General features: G+C 41.5%; 1 protein-coding gene across 5 annotated transcripts in view; it reads left to right on the top strand.

Annotated features, from left to right (window-relative positions):
- ATF6 (activating transcription factor 6) overlaps window positions 1-15647 on the top strand; it is a 94281-nt gene that overhangs the window by 19772 nt on the left and 58862 nt on the right. For 3 of the 5 annotated variants that reach the window (XM_054210535.1, XM_054210533.1, XM_054210534.1), the window contains exons 11-12: window positions 3747-3953; window positions 4389-4480. In XM_054210535.1, coding sequence (XP_054066510.1) covers window positions 3747-3953; window positions 4389-4480 — 299 coding nt within the window. The remainder of the gene's footprint in view (window positions 1-3746; window positions 3954-4388; window positions 4481-15647) is intronic. The other 2 variants (XM_054210538.1, XM_054210536.1) reach the window with 1 other exon arrangement.

Here is a 15647-nt window from a genome sequence, read left to right as displayed (position 1 = left end):
CAGCCACGGGGAAGTACCAGGCTTTCAGTGCGGTCACTCTTCACTGGGAAACTGGTCAAGAACTTTACACTAGGAAATTGGACGAAAGAAACGCTGCCTAAGCAAGTTACTCTTCCGGTTGAAGGAAAGAGGCTTTTAACTAAAAAAGCAGATTGCTTTTCTTGTTGCAATTAAATGATGTGAGGACATAAATGCTAAGTGTGTGAGGGAATCCTGTTTAGTTGTGTCCTTATAGGGCCTTTCTCTTGTGTTTCCACTTTGTAGTGAAAAAGCATTTAATTCTGCCTCCCAGTTGTGTTGATTAAAAAAAAAAAAAACATAAATTGAAAATTTAGAAAAAATTAGATTACGCAAAAGTACTTCAACATAAGTGTGGATTTCTGTTAAAGAATTCTATTTTCTATGCTGTAGTCAAGTTGTGTTCTGTTGAGTTAGAGACAAGAAAACTGAGATCTTTCATAAGAACAGAGAAACACTTGTATAGGTTTTATAGTCCTGCATTTGAGATGCATTTTCAAAGGCGGCAGCTTTCATGGGCTGAGGTAAGAAGCCAGCCAATGTAAAGTTAAAACGATTTGTACTTTCAGCTCTTTGTTAACTTTCCCAGTGTGTGTACCAAAAACTGTGGAATGTGGGAGACATTCTTATCGCCTTGTGCTAGAAATATAGCTTACGATGGAATGGGGGTGAAATTTTCCTCAGAACTGAGTTTTCACTGGAAGACTAAATTGAGGTAGCAGTGTTTATTTGCAAAGTGCATGACTCTGTAAAGACTGAAGACAGAGGACAATCTGCATCTAGTTAGTACTATTTGAAGCAAGGTTTTGCAATGAACCTTTCACTTCCCCATATTTACAACATCTTTCTTATGTGCGTGTTACGGTGGCATAGTTTTTAAAGCTAGGCAGCAAAAGCTACATCACTGATTAATGTTTGACTTTAATGCCAATGTTTTCCAATGTCACTGTGCCTCCTCAGAACCAGAAATTACTGTCTTGAAGGGTAAATTAGTACAATGCAACCTACGAAGAGGGAGACTTCAAAAGAAGTTAGCAGAGGTGTTTTCTACGCTTCATCTTTGTTCGGCACTTCTGCAAAGCAATGTTACTCAAGCAGTCTAACATTATATATTAGTTCCTCTCTCTCTTCTGATTATCAAAATGCTCGAGCAAGGGGCATGTTTGTCTTGATGCCAAGCCAGCTATGTAACGCCTAGTGCCACACTGCTTCCAGGTTCAAGCATTGTTGCACCGTTTCACACACACAACTCTTTCTGTTTCCTGCATCAGATTTAGGTAGGATCAAGTGTGCGGTTGTAGCTTTTTCCCCAAGAAAATCCAGGCAAGTGCTTGAGAGTTCACCAAGGACCTTAAACTTTTTTAGGGATTGTCAATTAAAACAAAGTAACTTAAGGACATGAATAGCTTGGTTTCATTTAAGCAAGCTTAAGAAACGAGTGGCATAGACTGAAATGCAGTGATTGCACAGACTGCCTTGAATCAGACTGGGAAGAGCTGCATGACAGCATTTGGAGAATGCTGAGTGAAGGAGGGCAGTCTAGATAAATACCATCTGAAACGTAGCTGGTAGTGTCTGAAATAGCGATAGGTGTACCTTAGGATGTACTTTAGTGTACAAACACTGCACTGGTGCTCTAACTCCGTGTTTTCTCCAGGGAAGCAGGTGGATTTGCCAGAGTTTGTAGACACATAGTCAAAAGCTATCCACTAGTGAATAATCCTGAGCAGCTCTGCAAACAAGAATGGATGTAAACAATTTGGTCGTCTTTGTTTGACTTCATGATGCAAAACCTCTTTTTAAAAAGAGGAATGTAGTTACTCTTTGGGAATATCACACAACTCAAGCCAAAGCTGCTGCATGAACTCATTATTTCATCTCTGGACAGTTGAAAAGATCCTGGCGAAAACTGGTGTGTTCTATACACTGCAGTCGTTGGCTGACCTGAATCTTTTTTTTCCAAAGTTTTTATATGTCTGCAGAAGTTTTCTTAAGTGTTGTGGTACTTAAAAAAAATTCAAGACAAAGCTTAGTGTTAATGAAAATATGTTAAAATCTTTTCCTTCTCCACTCTCTGCTAAAGAGAGAAACTGGAGTAAGTACAAATAGTTTCACAGACTTTTGTTGGTGGCAGCAGACTAGACATATAATAAATGATCTTTACAGAAAGCAATTAGATCAATGTGGAGACAGTCCAAAATGTTAATGCACTGTAACGTGGGTTTTTTTTAGTCTTTGTCACCAGACTGCAGTATCATGAAGAAGAATGACTTCTTCAAACAGCCTGTAGCCAATTTTCTTTGCAGACACCAAAGCCCTAGAGCAACATATTGTCTGTGTGTGGGTATATACAGGGAGAGAGTTGGAAAGCTATGGTTGAGGTTCTTTAAGTAGCCAGACCTTAACTGAAGCACACTGTCTGTGTTCATTAAAGTTAATATTCGGTGACTTGTTTATTTCTTCCTAGAGTGATACTTCTAGGATAGTTCTTGTCTTTTTTTCTTTAGCTTTCATGCTCTAATAGATACAAGTTACTCCAGCGCGTATGTTGGTAGCTACTGGAGGACGTTCAGGTCTGTGTAAGATACAGCATTCAGTTCTCTTTCAAAGTAAACATCATTAAGGCACATCCTGTTGCAGCTTAATAATGTAATGGAAGTGTTCTCTCATTGGTAAAAACAGAGTTGCTGTTGCTAATCTGTGAGGGAAAGGAAATCAACAGACTAGTGTTTAAATTTAGGATTTCATGTAGTTCTGTATAGCTCTGCAGTATCATCGTTGTCCTTCTCAGCAGCAAGATGCTTTCAGTCTAAGTTGTCCCACTCAGTGCAAACCACAAAATGAGTAAGTGGTAAGAGATGATAGACTGTTCCTGCTCGGGAAAAAAATCAGTCTCATCAGGACTGTTGGAGAATGGGGAGAGGTTATTTTGAACTGTTCTGGTCTCGTCTTGCAAACTGAATGCCTGCTAGTGGTTGGAGTGAGTTATGTGCCCTTCTGGAGTATATTTGCCAGTTTAGCTTCATCCGGAGGGAATACAGTTTGTGTGCTCTATCGGAGACTGTTCTGTGATGTGAACCAAAGCACATTAAGTGGGACAATCAGGAAATGTGCATCAACGCCACACTCCTGATCTGAATTAAAATTACAGTATAGATGCACCCAGAGACTGCATTTCAACTGCCATGTAACTGCTTGATACACACAGAATGTGCAATCTGAGACAGTATTCAAAATTCCCAAAACTATATAGCAGAGCTAGAAAAGGTAGAGAAACAGGTGTAATCAGTGTGGAAATGGTTTCCGTGCAGGACAGACTGAAAAACCGTAGGATTTTCCAGTTAAGAAAACAGATGACTAATTGTAGCCTGTAAAATGGTGTATGGTAAAGTGAAGGTGGAAGACATTCCTGCTACCTTGCAAAGCTGTAGATATGTATTTCTTGTCTTTGTGATGTGATTGATGAAATCAAGCTGCTGCTTGAGTATACATTTTGTGTCTCCTACACATAGAAGTTTGAGAACACAGGAGAAAAGAGAGACAGCACAGGACCTCTTTTTTCATTATTAGTGAGCTATAATTCTTGGGTTCCTGGTTGCCTCCCTGCTGAACATTTCAGCTCTTTTGAAGCAGAGGGCTGGAAGCTATCTGTGCAGACTTCTGACAAAATAGAGGAGCAGAAATTATGCATGGAATAAAGGCACTTTTAACTTGTGGATCATTAACAGGCCTCAGTACTCTCTGTCCAGGTCAATGTCTTGAGAAGGCAGCAGCGCATGATCAAAAACCGGGAGTCAGCCTTTCAGTCACGGAAGAAAAAGAAAGAATACATGCTGGGACTGGAGGCAAGGCTGGAGGCAGCCTTATTGGAGAACGAGAAACTCAAGAAAGAAAACAGCACACTGAAGAAGCAGCTGGATGAAGTAGTATTAGAGGTAAGAGATTGTGAGGGAGATCTGTCGTCTTATATAGACAGTTGCTCAGGTGGCAGGCACTAGAACAGAATGTCTTCCAGTCACGGAGATGTTGACTGGAAGACCTGTGGGCGTTTCTAACCCAGCTTCCCACTCCAAGCAGGACGTTCATCAACTCTAGGTCAGGAGAGCTGTCGCATTATCTAGTTGACTTTCAATTCTTTGTTTCATGGTGCTTCTGAAGATTTCACTGAGAAGATAGACTGGATAGAAGCTGAATATAATGTACAAACAAAAGAGTTTTATTTTTAAGTAGTTCTGGCATGTATTCATACATAATAAGGCAAATATAAATCTAAAAAGCAAGCACAATTTGGTATATTTAGCTTTTGACATACCTTTGCACGTCTGTGCCCCTTTTTTATCGCATGTCTCCTCTGTTTTTTTTCTGTCTAGAACCAGAAGCTCAAAGTATCATCTCCAAAGAGAAGGACCCTGTGTGTGATGGTGATACTGGCTTTCATAATGTTGAATTATGGTCCATTGAGGTAAGCTGCCTAGGAATTCCTCTTTGCATAGCAAGTTTGCTGTCCTGCGATTTTTGTTTGAATCTTTAACACGGGCAGTATTGTTTTTTAAAGCCTTGAGCTTGAAACCTGAATTCTGTCCGTAACTCTCCCGTTGCATAGGGGAAGACTCAGCTGTATAATGGTTCCTCCTTTGGAATCCTTCTGTCAACACGAGCTAGATCTTGTATTTTTAATTTCTCTTGGCTTGGCATTTTAAGTGCAGCATATAGCAGTTTGTCTGCTCCATTTATACCTGAGGAGATTAAAGACCTGTGTTTTCCTTTTAGAAAAAAAAGTCACAGACTTTGGGAGCTCATCTGCTTGTTTATACCTGTGCTAATGTCAATAGCCATGAGTTTAAGCTGCTTCTAGTTCCTAGTGCAGGAGATACCACTGTTCAGTGCGTTGCAGTCCTGACCATTAGATGTGTCTAGCAGCAATCTTCCTTATTACAGTGTAAGCCCTATATTATCTTCTAGATCTGGTGAAGTGGTGAAGAGGTTCTTCCCTCCTCTTAATTAGTTGAAGTGGTAATCAAAAACCTCTCCTGTTCAAACCGTATCAGTGGGACATAGAAACCAGAGGGCAGGAAGGAAATGCTGCATTACTTCCCAGACACTTTATAAAGAAATCTGTGGAAGCGATGAAACTAGAAAGGGATACTTCTTGTACCTATCTGTCTAGTTAGCCTGGCTGTGGAACATAAAGACCTTTTATATGAAGCTGTTCGCTTTTTCAAAAAGGGAGGATGTTTCAGTAGATTCCCAGTCAGCAGTGTCTCCATTTGTTCTCAAAACCCCAGTCAAACTAAAGGAATGGGATAAATCTGGAAGAAGACTTTGTTTCTAACTATGATAAACTTTTACAATGTTGGTGTTTGTATTTTTAATAATACTAGAAAATTTGCTAAAGCTGAAATTACTTTTGAAGTATTTGCACTTATTGCAAATACTGTTTATCTCAGGCAGTGAAATACAGCTGATAATTTTACTTTGATATGGATGATTTTAAGGTAGACCATTTCTTAGTGCATTCAGGGTTTATATTGGGATTTTTGACTATCAGGCAGAAAAATTAGCTTCCAGATATTAAGCATTTGATTTATACATCCCATCTGCATTTGCAAATGTTACCACTCACTTGAGAGATACTTGGTGAGAATTAATAGAACCAGTAATCTTTCTGAAGCTGGGAGGAATTTTAGTTGCCTCCACATTAGAGTGAGGAGTTGGAATGCATGAAGCTCTTGTTAGTTTTGAGAGGCTTGGAAACATACAGAAGATGGGTGGGAAGTCTTTTACCACAGTACTCTAAAGTTTCTGTGTCAGCTTCCCTATTCCCAGGAATGAGTAAGGTGTTGAGCTTGATGGCAAGAAACTGCTGTCAAAGTAGACTGGAAGGTCCGTTTGTGTCCGTATCTCTGCAATAATCGGTAACTATAGAAATGTGATGGGGTTAATTTCTTGACCGGTTTGATGTTTAATAAAGTAGATAAAGCAAAAAGAAATTCCTGGATGTCTGGCTGTTCTGGGCCAGTGTGGTAGCTGAGCATGCCAGTGTAATTGCCGTGCCTGAACTACGTGCCTCGGTGCCTGGGAAGGTCACGGAACAGATCCTCCTCAGTGCCATTACATGGCATGTGCAGGAGAACAGGGTGATCAGGCCCAGTCAGCATGGGTTTGTGAAGGGCAGGTCATGCCTGTCAAACCTGATCTCCTTCTATGATAAGGTGACCCACTTAGTGGATGAGGGAAAAGCTGTGGATGTTGTCTACTTGGATTTTTGCAAAGCTTTTGGCACCATTTCCCACAGCATTCTCCTGGAGAAACTGGCTGCTCATGGCCTGGACAGGTGTACTCTTCGCTGGGTAAAAAACTGGCTGGACAGCCATGACCAGAGAGTGGTGGTAAACGGAGTTAAATCCAGTTGGTGTCCGGTCACAAGTAGTGTCCCCCAGGGCTTGGGGCTGGGGCCGTTCTTTTTAATATCTTTGTCAATGATCTGGATGAGGGGATCGAATGCACCCTCAGTAAGTTTGCAGATGACACTAAACTGGGCGGGCGTGTTGATCTGCTTGAGGGTAGGTTGGCTCTGCAGAGGGATCTGGACAGGCTGGACCGATGGGCTGAGACCAATGGTATGAGGTTCAACAAGGCCAAGTGCCAGGTCCTGCACTTGGGTCACAACAACCCCACGCAGTGCTACAGGATTGGGGCAGAGTGGCTCAAAAGCAGCCCGGCAGAAAAGGACCTGGGGGTGTTGGTGGACAGCCAGCTGAACATGAGCCAGCAGTGTGCCCAGGTGGCCAAGAAGGCCAACAGCATCCTGGCCTGTATCAGGAATAATGTGGTGAGCCGGACTAGGGAAGTGATCATCCCCCTGTACTCGGCACTGGTGAGGCCCCACCTCGAGTACTGTGTTCAGTTCTGGGCCCCTCACTACAAGAGGGACATTGAGGTGTTGGAGCATGTCCAGAGAAGGGCTACAAAGCTGGTGAGGGGTCTGGAGGACAAACCGTATGAGGAATGACTGAGGGAGCTGGGGTTGTTTAGCCTGGAGAAGAGGAGGCTGAGGGGAGACCTTATCACCCTCTACAACTACCTGAAAGGAGGTTGTAGAGAGATGGGGGCTGACCTCTTCTCCCTGGTGACAAGTGACAGGACAAGAGGAAATAGGTTCAAGTTACATCAGGGGAGGTTTAGATTGGATATTAGGAAACATTTTTTCACTGAAAGGGTTATTAAACATTGGAACAGGCTGCCCAGGGAGGTGGTGGATTTACCATCCCTGGAGGTGTTTAAAAAAAAAAAAGGGTAGATGTGGTACTTTAGGGACATGGTTTAGAAGTGGTTTTTGCAGGGTAGGTTAACGGTTGGACTTGATGATCTTAAAGGTCCCTTCCAACCTCAGCAATTCTATGATTCTTTGTGGTCTGCATCAGTACTGGATTTTGGCAGTGAAGAGAAATGTAATAGCAAATTTGCAAGGAACTGCTCTTTTCTGCCTCTTTTTTTTTTTTTTTTCCCCTAGCAGAATAAATTCTTGCCCTGCAATTGAAATACTAGACTGTATCAAGGTGGTGTGAATGTTTATTGTGTAGTACCCTTTGGAAGGCCCAGAATCGGGGATATACAAACCATTACTTAAGATTTCACTCCTCCCATACACGTTCTCTTCCTCTTGTAGAGGTGTCACTGGAAGGTGGCTCCATGAATGTGGTAGTCGTGATTGCTGTTCTGCTTAGTCCTTGACAACAGAAAGTTCCAATATATGTGATGCTTTTCAGTCCCTGCAACTTCTTACAGAAATAAGTAACTTTTTGTTACAATATCCATGCTAGCTTATAGTTCAGCAAAAGTACTTTTCTCCCCTGAATTAGCTAACTGTGGAATACCTAATTTCTATGCAACAGTCAGCTGGAGAGAGATATGATTTGAAACCTTGTGGCAGTGTGGCTATTTCTTTTATGTAGGAAATCATTTCATTTGCACACCCATATGGAGGTGTGACAGCATTCGGGCACAGGATTCAAACATATTAGCAGTGAATATTTCATTATTCAAAACCACTGAACTATTGCAAAGAGAGAGTGACATCCAAAAAAAGCAAAATCATGGGAAATTCACCCCCTAAATTCTGTAGCAGACTTTGAAATTCCCTGAGCTGGCCTTATTGTAAGATGCTTCTCAGATTCTTAATTGGAAGTGATAGGATTCTTTGAAGGCTAGAGGTAAAACAAAAGGACACGTATATAGGTTTTCTCTTTAGTTGCCTGTTTCTGTCAAATCAGAGAAAGCAGGGAAGCGGTTGGGTTGTTTTGGGAAGGAGATGTGGAGCTGAAGGAGAGGCAGTCCTGCAAACCCTCCCTGGCCTGCAGTGGGTCAGTAGAGGTGCAGTGTTTGGGTGCTTGGCATCCCACAAAAAACCCATCTGGGTGGTTGGCTTTGTAGTTAGTTCCGTGTTTTGTTCTGCTTTAATGGATGTGTGTTGCACTAACACTCATTCACACATAATTTTGTTTATTGGTCTTAAGTCTTTTTGACTGTGTATGTAAGTGGTGAGATGTTTGTGATGTTTCATGGAGAACTCTGAGGCTGTGCTGTTTTGTTGTTCTAAGATTATGGGAAGCAATCCAGGATGTGGCAGCCTTTGGCAAACAAGTTTATCAGATAAAATTATTCTGCTCACGCATTTTTTCATGCTGACAAACATAGTATGTGTGTGGGTAATCTGTAACATTGGACTTGGGAATATGAGAGCAGGGCTGAAAGTCTGGTAGAGAAGCTGGCGTATCAACCCAAGAAATCTGTTTGAAAATATTGTAGGGAGGCTCTAGTCCAGTCTGCTTAATTGCCAGCAAGCTTTTCAGAACATCCTTCAGGCTTGGATGTGGCACCATGTTATCTCTGAGAAAAGAATGTAAGTTGAATTAAATATAAATTTAATATAAATGTAAATTGAATATCTTCTAGTCATGAAAGTGGTTTGTACAGAGTTTATGGTAACTCTGCATTATATTGTACTATGTTACTAAACTCTTTCAGGTTTGTTGATATTTTTTATAGAAAACTGGAACTTTCAGTTATTAAAAGCAGAAGTAATTTAGCAGGAATTCTGTTAGTGTAAGTTTCTATTTTATCTATTTGCTTTATACTAGAAGAAAGGCGCCCAGGAATTTCCCATCTGTGTGTCAATGAACTATTCTCTAATCTTTGTGAATTGTTTGGATTTGGATTTAACATCGATAAAAACTTCCTTTTATTATTATTTAAGAATGATTGGTGAGGTGTATGAAGGGAAAAGGGTACATTTTGATTCAGTTCCTTGGAGAGGTCACCCCCTTGCCCCAGTCTTACATACCACGAGGTACAAGACAGGAATTGGCAACCCACCGTATTTGCACAAAAGGCAGTGAGCATGCAAACCTTGGCGTGCAGCAGGGCTGGGAGCTGGAACCACGACATCTGGAGGCAGGTATCTCTGAGAGACAGTGTCTCCTGCCATCATGCTTGCCCTCTGTGAGAGCTGGTGTCCGTCAGCACGGCTGTGTTCTCAGCTGGCATGGCACCCCTGAAAGACTGCTGACTTCTGGCATTAAGAAACATCTAATTAGCTGTGCATTTTTTTTATCACTTACAACACGAAATCTGAAAATCTTCAAACTGTTACAGTTCCTAGATGCCTCTCTCTTACGTGTTTAATTTCACATTTGTGTTAGACTGTGCCTGGGTAGTAACCAGATCTGAAAATTTGTTAAACAAGCACAAACAATGCTGAAACAAATGGAAAAGAAACACATGTTCTAGTCTAAACAACCCATGTATTTATTTTGGGAATATTTTTCTTTTGTTTTTCTTACCTGTTACCATTTGAATATAAATTGCCTTGCATGTTTGGTTTTGGTTTTTGTTTTTTTTTTTAATGCAAGTCCTACATGTGATAGTAAAATATTTGCAGAAAACTAACCCAACTAATGTATAAAAAGTAGGGAAGGCAGAATGATCACAGAAGATGCAAAACATATGTTTTCTGCATCTCTGCTTCTTGGGGCAGTAGCAGCAAAGCATGTAAGCCAGGTACTTGCTAGTGGTCCTAGCATTATTTTCTTGGCTATGAAAAATGTTCAACCAGTTATTTTATTTTTTTTTTTAACGCTGATCAGTCTGATGAAGCTTCCATGGTGGTCATCATCTAACAACAGGGCATTTACAAAGATGTCAGCCAGACAGAATGTGTCCTAAATACCACTTCAGATATTTAGTGGACAGAAAACAAAGAAAAATATGAAGTTCAAGAGAGGAAAGGCAGATCTGTAAAGAGACTGGAACAGGGGGGTTGATTTTTAATATTTTTTTTATTATGTTTGGTTTTTCTTACAAGTTGGCCATGTCTGTATGGCTGGAACCCCTTTCAAACTGGAAAACAGACTTGATGATGTAACCAAAAATTCTTAAGCTGTATTTGTGGTGGAGGATGACTGAGGTGGTGATTGATGGAGTTAAGTAAAGCTGCTGCTTCAAAATCTCTTGTGTCCTGCTGACCTACAGCAGCTGTGCTAGAATTGCTGGCCCTTTGTAGAGACTTCATTGCAGCTCCTCTGTAGAGTGTTGTGATGGGTTTTCCTCCACTTTCCAGGACTGTCCTGGAAACTGAATAATCTATTAAAATTTAGATTCACTGAGCAATCTGCAAATAAAGACACCAGTCTGGGTAGCTGAGAACTATCATTTGTCTGTTGTTGTCACAGACTGCAACAAATGAAGAAGCAGTGATTTTTGACTCCTGAAAGACGTAAGGATGTGTCTCATTTCTTAGGTTGGTAGCACAAACATTAGGAAAAAACCCAGAAGTGGTAAGATTAATCATCTTTTACTAAAAATGAAGAAATTGCCCAAGGTTTGTTCAGCGGCATCCTACCACAATCTGCTGCTTCTAAGGATGAAATAAGCAAAAAGCCAAGTCTTTCACCAGCACCCGGATTAGTATTCCTCCTAGTCTGCAGGCCGCTAGTCAGTACTAGCGTAGCCTGCTGAGATTTTGGAGCACGCATGATTTGGGCTGCTGAAAGCAGCATCTGTTGAGCACACCTGTACTGGTATCAGTATGGTTTAGAAACCTTACTTGACCTGAGCAATCTTGAGTTGGTGTGTGGGGAAAGCAGGATTATTCTGAGGTTTGGTGCATTCAGCAGTGTTTTTGTGCAAGTTTGCTGCTGTTTGAGCCTTAATGCTGGACTCCTTGATTAAAGAAACAGACTTGTCTTACGGAAGGCAGGAACCTAGGGATACCTCGGTGGTGGGATGTTAGAGAAATAATTTTGTAGTTCCCTTAAAGGGAACGTTAGCTGTGTGTGCGAAGGAGGTAAATTTTTTACCATAACATCACACACTGCAAGTGTTGTGTTGCTGCAGCGATTTTTGCGGTGTATGTTGTGTGCTCAGGTTTGTCAGTGCAGATCCCACCCACAGCAGCCAGTCCTGGGCCAAGGTCTCAGTATGGTCTGGACCTCAGCACTGTGCTGCCCTGGCAGGTGAGCTCAATCATGAGATCAAGGAGTGTCATGGCATGTTTGAAAACACCCCAAATTTCCTCTTGAGTAATAATGTGCCAAGCAGACTAAAGCCATGTGTCTGGCACCTGCCTAAAATGAAGGGCAATGACTAGAAACTGAAACACAGTATCTTGTTTATTTTTTTTTTCTTCCTGTTGCCTTAGCGATTTTCCTGATTGTGTGTGTGTGCTCCTTCCTCACTCCATTCTAGTGTGAAGTCGGGCAGGTTAGTTGAAACCACCGAAGGCTTGCAGTGTGATGGCGGAGGAACTCGCCAGCCAGGCTCCTTGCTTGGCTGTTGCCACCTTCCAGCTGAGGCAATGGTGGTGAACTCCGAGTATTAAACACTGCACCTGTGGCCCACAATTTTCTTCAGCTGCAGGTTAGATGGTGTTGTATAAACTTCCACTGACTGCTTGAAGCATCTCTAAAAGATGTTCTGAGAACAGAGAACCACTAATTGTGATCTGTACAACAGAGTGAGTTTCTTACTCTCAGTTCATCCAATCCTGGTCTTTTTTGCACTGGGTGAAGGATAGAAAAGGATTGTTTCTCTGCCATTTGCAAGCCTCGATAGCCCTCCATATATCTTCAGGAGGTTAATAGACTTAAATGTGATGTATACCTGAAGTATGCTAACAAATATACATAAAAATGATGACAGTCAAAGGGCTATTAATTTCTTACACGCTAGTAGAGAGGAACTGGTGAAATGTGAAAACTATTAGATGAGAGCAAGAGGCATGTAACAGTGCCATGTTAGCCAGTTCCTTCTGGCTGCCAAGGAAATATGGAGCGCTCTGAGTATTTTATCAAAAACAGCAGAAGCTCCAGAAGACGTTTATGGCTCTTAACACTTAACAATATGGGAAACTTGCTTTAATGTTTGTGACACTGAAAGAATACATTTCAATGCTGAGTTGAGTGTGCATTTGTGTTGGAGATGGCCCAAAGCTAGAAAGCTGCTTCTGTAGCACACCTTTGGTCTTGTGTTGTAGTTTCTCATTGAAGAGAGAGAGAAATCGAGAGGAAATGGACAGGTTGAATCATTCGTACTTGGGTTCAGGTCCCAGACCTTTCAGAACCTCTCTTGATGGGTTGGTGCTTGAATAAAATCGAATACCCTTGATTTTCTTAGAAACTACAGCTGCAGGAGCAGGAAGTGATTCCTTCCTCCTTCCTTTACTGATGACAGCCACATGTTCATCTGGCAGAGTTGTGCCTTGGCCTGGCTGTGCTCACTTGCCTTGTCCTGCTGGTGCAGTTGCCGAGCCTGCACAGAATGCCAGATGCACTCACTGATAACTTACCCTTTTCTCTATGCCTTCAGCTGCTGGGCTGAGAGTGAAATACAGAAAGCTTTTGCCCTGAATGAACATTGCAGTGGAGGCTGCTTGCATCAGGCCTGCCCAAGCCTTGGCAATAAAGGTCAGCCCACTTCCAAATACCTGTAGTTTTCCAAGCAAAAATAAGTGCTCTGTCAATACTTGCTTTCATCCTTTCTTTTCTAACAGCTCTATTAGAAATAAATTGCTTTTTAAAGAAAGCAAAACACAAGAAAAGGACAGAGATTGTCCCTCTGGTTTGGGTTGCCTTCCTCATCCTCCCCAGCAGAGGAAAGAGGCTGGGTTCCTCTTACCAGCCCAGCACTCACAGTGGGTAGCTCTGGAGCAGCCTGGCAGAAGAAAGGAAGGTAGTGCCTTGCTGTCAGCAGATGGTGCCCTCATCGAGAATAAGAAAGGAGAAATACTTTCCAGAGAGCTTTTGGCACAGTGGCAGCCTTATCTGGAATCACTTAGGAAGAGGACAAGGTCCTCGGTTGGTGTCTCCTTTCAATGTCAACTTTAGCCCATTCAGAGCATCCCAGCTTATATTCAGAGATGGTGCTGTCCCCAGAAAACTCTTTGTTATGATATCACTATTGGCTTTTGTCTACAAATTACTGTACAACGTAAGTGTACAGTGTTTGTTCAGCCAGAAGTACAACTGAAATTTAGTCCTGGCAAGACCGGCTTTCACATTTATCAAACTGACATTCAAACCAAAGTAGTAAAAATACAGCTAAAATATCAGGTGCCATTGAATGCCTGGAAGAACCATGACAGAAGTGTTGTTTTTCTTTCCCTCCTATAATCAAATTTATCTACGCTTCAGAACAAACATCTGCATGAAGTATTTAGTGGTTCTTTTTTTCCTTGGATCTGGTTTTGAATCTTAAACAAGCCGATAGGTCAGCCAGCTTGGACAGGGTGTTTGTGGCTGTGTGAAAACCCTTTAATGCTCATGGTATCTGGGATGTCCAAATGCAGGCTGCAAAGCCTTGGTAGGCACCCCATGGGTGTAAGTTTGGCCAAACAGAAGAGGTTCCATCTTCCAATTTCTAACTGGTTGTCTTTCCCAGTAAAGCCATTTTTTAGCTTTGGTCTTTCTTGACTTTAAACGTGGGGTAGTAACTCAATTACTGCAAATAGTAGGACTTGCTTAGGGGAGACATGCCAAAGTGCTCTTTCTTTTCCAAATTCTTATCTTATAGCCCAACAAAATGAAAAAAATGTCCACACTTTTACCATCTGACATATTAACACTTTTTTTTTTTTAAGGAGCTGTTGATATCTTAGCTGAAGATACTGTTTTTCAGAAGCCTTTTTCCCTCCTAATGGGATAATCTGCGTTTCTTTTTCACTGTTTCTAGCCTCTTCTACCTTATGTTTTAAAATGCTCAATATTGACTTCATCTTCAGTGGCATGGTGTTGGGATTTGCTCTGTAGACCCCTCCTGGTCCAGCTTGTATTGTTGCTCTTCTGCTTATCACTTGTAAAGCTCAGTATGCCTCAGGTGGGCAGGTGTTTCTAGGTGTAGCTTTGCAGGAGAGGTCCATCCTTCATCCCAGCTGCTAAAGGTCATGCTTTTTCCCCCCGTGCCAATTTGAGATGTTGAGGGAGGAATATTTCTGATATGCTGTGTCTCCCTCATGTACCCACCTGGCAAGGAAATGTCATTGAGAATGGTAAGTCGGAGTATATATACATCATTACCTACATGTCCTCTCCTATCACCTGAAGATGGAGCCCTATTTACAGACAAACTCCACAAGTGACCTCTTGTGGGAGAAAGGAAGGAGAAGAAAGTACAACAGAACAACAACAACTTCTATTCGGATGGGTAAAAAACCTAACAAAACTCCCCAAGTAACTAGAAGGTGGAAGCAGGGCGGTATTTTAAGTAGTGGGGTTTTCCTCATCCGAAATGAAAGTTCTTTTGGTTTTGGGTCATTGCCACAAACCAAAGAAGCAAGGAAGGGGAATTGTTTGGGTTTTCCTTTTTTTTTTTTTTTTAAGACATATTTGAGAATGAAGCTTTTACTAACAAAATGAATGGGAAAGGAGAGGTAAATACAGCCCATGTAGCTTAAGGCAGAAATTGCTGCTAGCCCTGCTTCAGAAGAAGTATTTTGTGGAAAGTAACAATCGTGGTAAAGGAAGGGGCATTGGAATGAATACCGTAAATAATACCATATTTTGTCCTCAAGTTGGTGTCCACATTCTCAGAAGTGAGAGCCATGGTTTATATCTGTAAGGATGGCAAAACATACTCTGTTTGCCTCCTCCTTTGTCTTTTGTTGCTGAAGATATCTTCTTCCAGGTCAATACATCCCATACTTAGCTGCTGCCAAAAGTGAAATTTTAATTTTGATGAAAAGATGAAGGTGTTTTAAGCATAAGAAGAGTGAAAATAAACAGTTCGTCTCTATTAAAGCTGATATAATAAAATGAGGTGTGTGTGGTTTTGAGTGGCCGTACAGCTAAAACAACTAAATTACAAAACCTGAAGGTTAGCTGTGATTGCGGAGCGGTGCTTATCTTTATCTTTGATGGACTTGGTTTGGATTTCCCTACTTGTGTTCAGAGTTTAGGGTGAACTGGGGTAGCAATATGTTGCATGGGCCACTTCACCTCAAACTTGTCATCTTGCCAAGCTGGAACCTGAAATAACAAGAATCGCCTTTGCAGAACAAGGCAAATAGGAAGAACCATCATGGAAAAATGCAGATTTGTTACAATTCTACTGATTAGATATTTGTCAGCTTTAACTAA

Source organism: Rissa tridactyla, chromosome 8, assembly GCF_028500815.1.
Source record: "Rissa tridactyla isolate bRisTri1 chromosome 8, bRisTri1.patW.cur.20221130, whole genome shotgun sequence".
NCBI classification, from domain to species: Eukaryota; Metazoa; Chordata; class Aves; order Charadriiformes; family Laridae; genus Rissa; species Rissa tridactyla.
This window is presented reverse-complemented; position numbering and strand designations above follow the sequence as displayed.